The sequence below is a fragment of the Scylla paramamosain genome, chromosome 10 (assembly GCF_035594125.1).
Source record: "Scylla paramamosain isolate STU-SP2022 chromosome 10, ASM3559412v1, whole genome shotgun sequence".
NCBI classification, from domain to species: domain Eukaryota; kingdom Metazoa; phylum Arthropoda; class Malacostraca; order Decapoda; family Portunidae; genus Scylla; species Scylla paramamosain.
Window position 1 is genome coordinate 29681932 of NC_087160.1, and position 12500 is coordinate 29694431.

Consider the following 12500-nt stretch of genomic DNA (forward strand, 5'->3'; position numbering starts at 1 on the left):
AATACTAACAGTAAATTATGCTGCCTCAAGCCATGGCCGTCAAGCATAAACAGCATAACTGCTGTGTTAGTAATGGGAGGCTTAATAAGAAATACGAGTGTGCAACCCTCCAAAGACCTTACGAGCTCGAAGTATAACGAAGAGGGGCGGCCGTAAGCCAACTACCGGTTGCTCGGGGTTGCCCAGTGTCGCTAGCCAGGGTATCTCAGGGGGCCAGTGTTACCAGATCACGGTGGCAATGGTACCCTGGTCTGTTGAATACGCTTATAAACTTATAGGACGCTAACTGAAGTTTTACTGTAGCCTATTTCAGTTGCTGAGTAAAACAGGTGATGAAGTAAAACAATTAGGTATCATTTAGAGAACATTTAAAATATATATTACGATGAATGCTGCACACAGTAGTACTTCAGCAGTCGGCCTTTTATAGATGAAAATGTCATTCAGTCACGACAATGGTGTCTCACATTAATGGACGATGACGATAAGCATCAATTAGACAGACAGAGTGTGTTGGAGTCTCCTGGAGCTGGGCACGGAGACCCGCGTGGAGTGACAACCAAACTCTGCGGGAAGTCACCACCCGAGCCACGAAGGAAGATGGAAGCCAATAGAAGAGAGAGAGGGGGAGCGTGATGAATTATGGTTGTGACAGAAGAAGAAGGAAGAGGAGGAGGAGGAGGAGGAGGAGGAGGAGGAGGAGGAGGAGGAGGAGGAGGAGGAGGAGGAAGAGGGTCTGAAAAGCGGGCCAAAGGCGGACAGATGATAGGAGGAGGGGGATTGAGGATGGCAGAAAGATTAAACACGACAGGAAAAAGATGCTGAACCTACATCTAGATTGCCTTTCTACTGTCTTGGGGTCACTAGTACAGGACCAGTGAACAAGAGGAGTTATCGACCAACCGGCAGAAGGAGTCAGAGGTCGCGAGAAGAATGCGCTCTCAGGCACCCTTTGGCAACAACCACTGAAGGGTCGGGCGAATGCCTCGAGGTACTGAGGCTCTAAAATAACTCATTCCTTTCGGCAAGACTGGCTGCTAGGACTCCGGAGGCGTCTTTGCCAAGAAGGGAAAATGCCCTCGGGTCAGTGTATGTATGCGTGTGTGTGCGTAATGCCAAAAGCTATTCTTACCAACCGGTCTCACCTTACAGCACGCCCGGGGAGGCGATCACGGAGGAGAGCCGCGCAGGCCGCCCTCAGACGCGCTCCGGTGGGTGCTGCGATCGGTGGTGTGCTCGTAGTGGTGCAGTGAAGCGTGTCGTAAGTGTCCTGAAGAAGGAAAGGGTTTATTTAGCGCCAAAACCATTAATGAGATGTGTGTGTGTGTGTGTGTGTGTGTGTGTGTGTGTGTGTGTGTGTGTGTGTGTGTGAATTATGCGCTCTGCGTATGAACTTGGAAATGCACAGTCAATAAGGAGGAGTCTCTACGTTGCATCAACCTCAAGTAATCGGTAGGAAGCACTATGAAACGATGTGGACGTCGCCGGAAGGTATGCTGTCTCTTGGAGGAAAAGAACGATGAAGTCAAAAGTATTAACATACCTTTGCTTCCTTGCAAAATATCATAAGCACTGTTAATAACTGCACTAAGTACCTTTGCAGGCAAAGCATATGCAAAAACTTTCCACAGCGTCTCCAAATCTGTTATACAGTATGCGAGGGCAAGGGAACAAATTATATTTTAAAATAATCAAACTTTTTGATCTACCACAAAGACAACACTCGTGATATTTATCTGATATTAGAGTCAAACAGTTGTCAGGACAACGGTGATACTGAGTTTGGGCTGCCGAGGTTTTTGCTCCTCCTTCCCTCCCTCTCTCCAGACCTTAACGCCAAATTCTGCGCTTAGACAAGGGGAACTAGATATGAAAGTAAAAATGTTCGAAAAATCTAGCCATCAGAAAGTTATATAAAATTTATGTGAATCACCAGTACTGCTACAACTGCAGTAAGCCTCCGCACCAAGCTACCTCACGATCCTTGGACAAAGAGCTCTTATGAAAATAACAATTGTTGACAAATCTGTGAATCGTTAATTGATATATATATATATATATATATATATATATATATATATATATATATATATATATATATATATATATATATATATATATATATATATATATATATATATATATATATACATACAGTTAATGTCTTACTTTAAACTTCATATAGTCGTTTTCTAGAAAGTTTCGCAAACAAATTTTACAAAACATTACATAAAATGCATCTTGACCAATAGCAGCAACATAAATACTGACTTTCTGATGGACAGATGCAAGTTACACTGAACGATCACTGGTGGAGTGAGCGATGTGCATCGCCAGTGCATCGAGAAAAGTAGGAAAGAGCCTCAAGAGCTTCTGATCTAAATACAAGTGTCATGTGCAAACAGACGTGTTGCGGGTTTGCGTTTGTGCGTTTGTGTGTGTGTGTGTGTGTGTTACAGCCAAACAGATAAGCTAATCATTATTCCTCACACAGGTTGACGAAGGCAGTGAGGACTCCAGGTCACTGAGACAGCTTTAGGCACCCACCACTACCAACACCACCACCGCCATGCCTGGCCACATCAAAAAGAGCACGGGCCCTGATCCCGACCCCAGCGAGTATCTTTATATTTCGGCTGAGATGAAGATGAAGGATCAGACCAAGCCCTACGATTCGAAGAAGTCTTGCTGGGTGCCTGATGCCAAGGAGGGATTCCTTGAGGGTTTGATCCAAGGCACTAAGGGAGACAAGGTCACTGTGATGGCTGGCGGAGAGACCAAGGAGTACAAGAAGGACCAAGTACAGCAGGTCAACCCACCCAAGTACGAGAAATGCGAGGACATGTCCAACCTGACCTACCTGAACGATGCCTCTGTCCTGTACAACCTGAAGACTCGCTACGTCAACAAGCTCATCTACACCTACTCCGGTCTCTTTTGTATTGTGGTGAATCCCTACAAGCGATACCCCATCTACACAAACCGTGTGGTCAAGATTTATCTAGGCAAGAGGCGTAATGAGGTGCCTCCTCACCTTTTCGCTATTTCTGACGGCGCTTACAGCAACATGTTGCAAGGTATAGAGAACTGACCATATACAATTTACTGTGAAAATGGTGTGAAAATTGCATGAGCTATCTAATTTTACAAAATATAGCATATTAATAAACACTTCTTTTCCCCCTAGTTGGCGAGAACCAGTCTATGCTGATCACGTACGTACCAACGCTCCTTTTTTTCGGTAATTTAAATGGTAATGAATTAATTTACTAAAACTGAGCTAATAACAAATACATAGATATCATGATCAGAATGTGACATTGATCTAAAACTTTCCTCTGGTCTATTTGTATATGTGTACTTCATAAGGAAATAACCACATTATACTTACAGCGGTGAGTCCGGCGCCGGCAAGACCGAGAACACCAAGAAAGTACTCTCCTACTTCGCCAACGTTGGTGCCACCACCAAGAAAGAGGGTGAAAACAAGAAGGTAAAATGTCACGCCTTTTATGTTAAAATATTTTTCCAAGTAAATGCAGATTACTGTGCAATATTGTTTTAGGAAATAAAAAAAGCCGTAATGCATTATCATCATTCCCATTCCAGAATCTGGAAGATCAGATTATCCAGACTAACCCTGTACTGGAGGCCTTCGGCAACGCCAAGACCGTCCGTAACGACAACTCCTCCCGCTTCGTGAGTTCTGTCGACTTTACAATCGTCCGTCTTGTTTTGAACATTTCGTGATATACAGAATTATATATATATATATATATATATATATATATATATATATATATATATATATATATATATATATATATATATATATATATATATATATATATATATATATATATATATATATATATATATATATATATATATATATATATATATATATATTCAGACTAATCCTTGTCCCACTAGACATCAGCAGTGTCGTATACTTTATGCTAACATTCGTGGACTTCATGCTAATCTAAATGAGCCTGTAGTTGGCTCTAGACAATATGATATTTTGTTTTGTTCCGAGACATTAGTTTCCGATATGAGACGTTATTCTGAATTACTGAAACCTGGCTTTAAAAAAAAAAAAATTCTCCTCAAGCGAAATGCCTTTCCTAGGGCTCTGAGAATGGTAGCTGACAACAGAAATGATTTTTCGGCCTCACATAGGGCCACATGAAAATGGATGTCATGAGGTCCAGATTTTTAATGTGTATGGCAAGCATAATAACTTTTAGCTCTTCTAAATCTATTGCAACCCTGATGTGGATGATGGCATTTATGATTGTCTTCTAACTAGTATGGCAGCCATACAGGAAAGTGATAGAAAGACCTCATTTCTTTTTGCTGGTGATTCTAATGCTCATCACATAGATTGGTTGAAGTTTGTGTTGCTCACGGATTGTCATGGCTTAAAGACACTCAACTTTTCTGCTGAGTCTGGGTGTGACCAAACCGTGCATAGGCCCACACATAGGTCTGACAATACTTTAGATCTAATCTTTACTGATACTCCTGGCATTGTCACTAGTAATGTTGATTGCCCAACTGGAACTTCAGATCATTCCTTTATTTCTGCTACTATTAAAACTGAACAAGCTGTCCCTGAAGTATCTTTTTCTCGCAAGACTTATGCAAAATCATGAGCAGATTAGAATGGTATTTTCAATGATCTATCCAACCTTGAGTGGCCTCGCACCTATTGTCAGGTTGATTGCATTGCATCCCTGAATCCTGCTTTTGTTGCAATCGTTAATAAACGCATACCATCTCGCATTGTAAACTTTCGTAATAAAGATAAAGCTTGGTTCAGTGATGAATGCAGACGTGCTTATTTGGAGAAGCAGGAGGCTCATCTTTGACGGAGAAATTGCTCGGAGTTGATTAGGCTTAGAACTGCTGCTCAGGTTGTTTTTGACACTGCTGAAAAGGCGTATAATGATGGTGTCAAAGATATCCTTCTAGGTGCCACAAATCCTCATAAATGGTTGTCTACCCTTAAATTTGCTCTTTTGGAGTAGATATGACTACTTCCTTTATTTAAATCTAATGGATCTCTAACTTATTGCCCAAAAGGAAAAGGCGACCTTATTTGCTAATGTGTTTGATGGTAAGCAGAGGAATCAAAAGTTTACTATGCCTCAGTCTTGTTTTCCTGAAGCTCGAGAGGTTAAAAATCTATTGCTTTATCTTGACGCTTAAGAAGGTGCTGGTCCTGATGGTATTTTTCCCTTGTTTTCTTTTTCTTTTATTAAAACTGCCCATTACCTACGAGTAGCTTCAAAGATATCTACCATCTTCCATAAACTGGTCAAAGCCGGTACTGGTAACATTGTTCCTGTTCCCAAGTCAGGATGCCCTAGTTCTTATCCCTCTGAATTTAAAAGCCAATTTTCCATAACTGCCATTCAATCCAAGGTTTTTAAACGTTTGTTGGTAAAGCGGCTTAGTGCCTTTGCAGAAAGAGGCAAACTTCTTCCTGATCATCAGTTTGGCTTTCATAAGGCCCTTGGTGCTTGTGATGCACTTTTGACTGTTCCCAGTGCTGTTCAGAAAGTGTTGGACTCTTGCAGTGAAGCTTGCATTGTCGGACTTGATTTTAGTGCAGTTTTTGATTGCGTCAATCATGAGGCTCTTATATTTGAACTTAAACGATTTGGTATTGGTGACCCCTTTCTTAATATTTTAATTGAATTACTGTCTAACAGTGTACAGAAAGCTGTTATTGATGGTCACTGTAGTGAGAATAGGATTCTGTAGTGAGGATAGGATGTAGGAGAATAGTTTCTAGTGTTCCATAGGGAAGTGTGCTGGGCATTTTGCTCTTCATTTTATGCACCTATGATATGTGGTTTGTGGAGAACCGGCTTGTTGCATATGCTGATGCAGTTATTCTATCTCCAGCTGTGAGATATTTGGCCTCTGATTCACTTAACAGGAATTTAGCAAAGATTAATGCCTGGTGTAACTACTTGTTCTATTTCTTCTATTGTTCAAGAAATTGGTTTGGTAAGGAAGTCCGTCAAAGTTTTTGGGACCAGTCTATCTTGAGGAACTGTTTTAATTCTTTTATTCTACCTTGTTTAGAGTATTGTGCTCCTGTCTGGGCTTCGGCTGCAGGATTTCACCTTAAGCTTTTCGACAGAAATCTGAGGGCTTGTAAATTTTCAATTCTTGATCCTAATGTTGATTTATGGCGCCGGCGCTCTGTGAGTTCTCTGTGTATGCTTTTTATTTTATTTTATTTTATTTCATTTTATTATTATTATTATTATTTATTTATTTTATTTTATTTATCTATTTTTTTTTTTTTTTTTTTTCGAATTCCTGGGCATCCTCTTCATCTTGAGCCTCCAGACCTGTTCTGGTCGAGCTACTAGAAATGTTAATAATTTAAACAACCTTTCTTTCTCATTTGTAAGATTCAGTACTTGGCAGTATTCAAGATGTTTTATTCCAATTACCACAAGTTATGGATTAATCTGCCAAGCCAAGTTGATGATTTTTTTAGAGCTCCAGAAGTTCATAGTTGGTGTTCATTAATTTTTATTGCACAGTTAGAGTTAGTACCTCACTTATTTTGTTTTTCATCATATTTTTTTTATATAATAATAATAATAACAATAATATATATATATATATATATATATATATATATATATATATATATATATATATATATATATATATATAGATAGATAGATAGATAGATAGATAGATAGATAGATAGATAGATAGATAGATAGATAGATAGATAGATAGATAGATAGATAGATAGATAGATAGATAGATAGATAGATAGATAGATAGATAGATAGATAGATAGATAGATAGATAGATAGATAGATAGATAGATAGATAGATAGATAGATAGATAGATAGATAGATAGATAGATAGATAGATAGATAGATAGATAGATAAATAGATAGATGGATAGATATATAGATAGATAAATAGAAAAATAGATAGATAGATAGATAGATAGATAAATAAATAAATAGATATAAAATAATTATGAACAACACAATCCAGCGACACTTTTTTCACAGGGTAAATTCATTCGCATTCACTTCCAACCGACTGGAAAGCTGTCTGGTGCTGATATTGAGGTCTATCTGCTGGAGAAAGCTCGTGTCATCTCCCAGCAGTCTCTTGAGCGATCCTACCATATCTTCTACGAGATGATGTCCGACCAGGTCCCCGAAATAAAACGTAAGTAATGCCTAAAAAGGTCTTGTGGTCCTATGGACCACTTCTGATTACTTTCCCGTTAATGATTTGGCCTGAACAAAGGTCAACGATGTATATTAGTGACCTCTCATTTATATGTAAGGGGTTATCAAGGTGTTTTTACAAGTTCTCTATTATTAAAATAACTCATGGTCTTTGACATAACCGACAAGGTCAACATCATATATTACTGGTCTCTATGTACAATTACTGCATCACTAATCAGATTCCTATTGTTCTGGTAAATCTCACGTGATTTGAATTTACAGTTTCAGCGTGATTTCTGACCTGATCTAGGAAGTAAATGATGTACATCATTGAATGTTCGATTGAGGTTCCGAAAAGCTATTTAATGATACCAAAATGCTTGAAATTGCAGTTATGATGTGGACATTTAGATCTCTGAATATGTATTTTGTCCAACTGAAACACTTTTCTTGTTTAATTGTAAAAGGGGTGAAATTCATTTTAATACATCCTGGACAAGATACAGCAAATTTGATTCTGCTTACAAGCCGCGCTCGTGAACTTCTTGGTAGTATTCTGTATGAGAGGGTATCACTCTGTAACAAGAAAATAACAAGAAAGAAAGACTCGAACATGGTTCTTTTATCAGTTCCTGATCAGCTTCGGATACCAAAACATTGAAGCGTCATCAACGAGATCACCGTCCATCACTTCGGAGAAAGGGTACATCTGTACTGATATTCATTCGTTGCCACCACACACGTCTTGAACATTCACTCTTATCCAAAAACTACGAATTACTTTCATCCTGATCTTTATCGATTTTCTTGTTATTATTAAGATTTCCAGGATTGATAAGGTGTAAACAGTCACTACCCTAGTGCACCAAAGTTCATTACCACTTGTAAAGACTTAATTTAATCGTTATCAGATAATACAAGTCACGTTAAACCACTGCAGTTCCTCTGCATTAAAACAATTAGGTTTAAAATCCATTTCAGTTGTTAGATCATTGAATACAAAAATATTTCGAGAATATTGCTATGATTTTATTTCAATAACTTTTTAATCCTTGTCCTCAGCTCTGTGTAAGCTCAGCAACGACATCTACGACTACCACTACGTGTCTCAAGGCAAAGTCACCGTGCCTTCTATCGACGATAAGGAGGACATGCAGTTCTGTCACGTAAGTGATCACATTTTACTTAATATTATAACATAACAGACCGGATGTAGTAACCCACAACAAAGCTAGATCTTTCTCCTCATAAGCCAGGCCATTTGCAAAGCAAATAAAGACATAAAGCTTGGCAAGGAGAAAGGTAACAATTTCTTGGGAGCAGTAGAACATTACACATTGCAACATTAGGACAGTAGGACATTGAAACTTGACAAGGAAACAAATAAAAAGCTGTCTTTAAGGCCCATTCACACACGTCAGTGACGTGTCAGTGCCGTGTCAGTTCAGTGTCAGTGAAATTTGTGACGTTTCAGTGACGTCTGTTCACACACTTCCGTACTGCGTCAGTGATTTCCAAGATGGTAAAGTTTTCAGATGTTGAATTGGCAATGACTGCCATAATTCTTGATGAAGAAGAAGAAGCTAAACATAAGCTGAAAAAAAAAAAAGAAAGTGGGTACATGAAACGTAGAAGAAACGAGAAAGTACATTCATCATGCACAACACTCGCCCGACGTCCGTGAAACACTAAAAAATATCGGTGGTGACGTTATTAAATTTCACGGAACGGAGACAGAACTGACACGGAGCTGCAAAACACGGTGCTGCGCCGGAAATGTGTGAATGCGTCAGCCGAACTCAAAGTAACGATATTTTTTTCTCTGACACTGAAACACTGAGCGGACACGGCACTGATCCGTCACTGATGTGTGTAAATGGGCCTTTAATCAGTTGAAAGCTATGCATTGCGATTATTGGGACAACACAATGTTACACATTTGAAAATTAAAACAATAGGACATTAACGTTGGCAGTGAGAAAGGTAAAAAGTATTCAAAAGAACCACGGCATTAGAACTGAAGGACATGAACGATATTACCAGTTGCCAAAATATTCTAGTCGCGATCACCGAAACTAAAGGTTTCATCATCGTGTACTTTGGCAGTCTATAAGAGACCATGCATGTGGAATATTTATCACTTTTAGTAATATATACCGGCAACACAGGTTGTCTGCAGCAGTACGTATCAATTAAAATTCAATATTGACTAATTTTGACTACATTTAGCAATATTTGCCATAGCTGCCTGTATATAATATTAATAGTGATACGTATTCCTAAGCATAACGCACCCAGTGTACCAGAGGAGGTAGACATCGTATCACAATATAACCTTCAATCTCCGTGACCACGACTATAATGTCTGCTTAGTCTTCGATTGTTGAGTGTGTGAGAAAATCATGCTCCTCTCATCAAGACAAAATCATAACAAACTCGGAAACTCACAGTAACGTTCTCTGATTAGTGATCCAGATTAATTAAATTCCCTTTATACAGACACTTGACAAATATTATTCTTTCATTATCCATTCTCTTCAACTACAAGAGTGTCAGCAAGAAGTAACAGACTCACTCAGTCACTCAGTCTTCAATGTCCTACTCAGTTACACTTGCACATTTGGTGTTCCGGCTGCTTAGTCTTTATTAACGCTATCTATTTAAGTGAAGTATTTCCATATGTACCACTAATACTAGAATTTAATATGATTACTTGCATTATCTTTAATACAGGATGCATTCGATATTTTGGGCTTCACTAAGATGGAGGTTGATAACGTGTACAAGATCACAGCCTGTGTCATGCATTTGGGCGAGCTCAAGTTTAAGCAGAGGGGTCGCGAGGAACAGGCAGAACCCGACGGTACTGAAGTAAGTTGTAAAATGTTTGAAGCTTTGTTCTTAAAAAAAAAAAAAAAAAAAAAAAAGGAATTCTAAACACTTGAGTACATTTCAGCACACCAGTTGTTTTTTTTTTTTTGTTGTTTTTTTATTTATTTACAGTATTTCCTTTCAGGCCGGAGAAAAAATTGCAGATCTCATGTCCGTGGACGTGAATGACCTGTACCTGGCCATTACCAAGCCCAAGATCAAAGTCGGCACTGAGTTTGTGTCCAAGGGTATGAATGTTGACCAGTGTTACTACTCTATCGGCGCCATGGCCAAGACTCTGTTTGACCGTGTCTTCAAGTTTATCGTTGGGAAGTGTAATGAAACTCTTGAAACCGGTCTCAGGCGCCATTCCTTCATCGGTGTGCTGGATATTGCCGGCTTTGAGATCTTCGACGTGAGTCATGCTTCTGACATTAACTTCGCTCTCTATTTTTCTTTTCTTTAAGAAAATAATTTCTTTTCAGTCAAAACCGTTTCCTTGATGTTAATATAAATTTTTCATCAAACAGTTCAACGGCTTCGAGCAGATCTGCATTAACTTCTGTAACGAGAAGCTGCAGCAGTTCTTCAACCACCACATGTTCGTGCTGGAACAGGAAGAGTACAAGAAAGAAGGCATCGAGTGGACTTTCGTGGACTTCGGCATGGACTTGCAGGCCTGCATTGAACTCTTTGAGAAGGTAAGTTCCGAGTTTTCTTCGTTACCTATGAGGTGCATATTCACTACGTCCACAAGAAAAAAAAAAAAAATCGTCTACGTAAAGATTCCCTTTGCAACACACACACACACACACACACACACACACACACACACACATATATATATATATATATATATATATATATATATATATATATATATATATATATATATATATATATATATATATATATATATATATATATATATATATATATATATATATATATATATATATATATATATATATCACTGAAGAAACACAGCAGTAGACTCTTCATTTTCTTCTTTGTTTATTTTTCGTAACGGTACCTAATATACGAGAATCACATCTTCATGACAACTAACAGCAATTAAAATTATACATAATATATATATATAGAGAGAGAGAGAGAGAAAGAGAGAGAGAGAGAGAGAGAGAGAGAGAGAGAGAGAGAGAGAGAGAGAGAGAGAGAGAGAGAGAGAGAGAGAGAGAGAATGGGTGCCCCATCTTCATCTCTTGACTATGCTAAAACTCGGGATGGTGAAGCTAAGAAAATATATATTGCTAAAATTTGTGTTTTTGGTGGCTCCGACTCTTAGGGGAAGAGTCTTTCAGTATTTGTCTTAAAACACTCAGTTATCGCAATACACCTTGGAGATTCGTTTTTAATGATCATGGGAAGGTTGTTTGTAGCATGTTCTCTGTCAGGCCAATAAACTAATGCTGGTATCAGTGAGAGGAACAAACATGCATAACATGATTAAAAGTGCGAGAGACTGTCGAGTTACTCACATTAAATCAGTAGCCAAAGTTCTGGGCATTTAGATCAAGCCTAGTTCTCATTAGTGTTAAGATACATTGCTGAAAGCGAGTTACAAGATGCCTCCTTCAAATAATCACAAATAAAAAAAATAAAAAAAAGCATTAAAACATGAAATGTTGACAGTCCAGTCTAATACTTTTCTTTCACATCATTACCTTCAGATGATTTTTCATGGTCTAGTACTTTCTGCTTCTAATTTGGAACATTTATTCCTTAGTGTACGATATTCAAGTTCAAGAGATTTACTATAATTCTGACTGATACCAGTAGTTGTAGAAGTATCTAAGGTACTACGTTCAGTATTCTGTGCTTTATCTACTCGTGTGTCTGATTAAAACTGACATGCTATCACACTGTGCCCAGTGATTATGTTAATATTATCAGAAATAACAGTGTAATCGTGATCACAACCTGTATTTACGGCCACATGAACTGCTGCTGTAATACTTTACACAGACTTAAGTGATGATATGCTTAAATCATGGTCCAATATATCTGACTGATACTGTAGTGTAACATTAACTTCATGTGAGGTACTGATAGTATTTGTGTTACCAGTACATTCTTCAACTGTTGTTATGGACCTATCCGTACTGACTTATTGGATTGGCTAGGAACCGACAAATCGACACACCACTCTCCCCTTGTTTGTTCTTCCACCCAACTGCAAAACAGCTGTGAGCCATGCTTAGAAACGTCGCTAGCAATGTGGCAAACTACTCGGTTACGTTAAATATGAACTTCTCAAAATGGTCTTGGTCTTTGTGATGACGTTACGTGCGATACCCCCCCCACTCTCTCTCTCTCTCTCTCTCTCTCTCTCTCTCTCTCTCTCTCTCTCTCTCTCTCTCTCTCTCTCTCTCTCTCTCTCT

At 38.5% G+C, this 12500-nt stretch overlaps 1 protein-coding gene across 1 annotated transcript in view; it reads left to right on the forward strand.

The window, feature by feature from the left end:
• The first annotated feature begins 1145 nt into the window (after window positions 1–1145).
• LOC135104552 (uncharacterized) overlaps window positions 1146–12500 on the forward strand; it is a 40080-nt gene continuing 28725 nt past the window's right edge. Inside the window, exons 1-10 of the mRNA XM_064012127.1 lie at window positions 1146–1261; window positions 2495–3077; window positions 3188–3215; window positions 3394–3493; window positions 3610–3699; window positions 7063–7225; window positions 8293–8396; window positions 9964–10101; window positions 10247–10516; window positions 10632–10802. Coding sequence (XP_063868197.1) covers window positions 2570–3077; window positions 3188–3215; window positions 3394–3493; window positions 3610–3699; window positions 7063–7225; window positions 8293–8396; window positions 9964–10101; window positions 10247–10516; window positions 10632–10802 — 1572 coding nt within the window. The 5' untranslated portion in view covers window positions 1146–1261; window positions 2495–2569. The remainder of the gene's footprint in view (window positions 1262–2494; window positions 3078–3187; window positions 3216–3393; window positions 3494–3609; window positions 3700–7062; window positions 7226–8292; window positions 8397–9963; window positions 10102–10246; window positions 10517–10631; window positions 10803–12500) is intronic.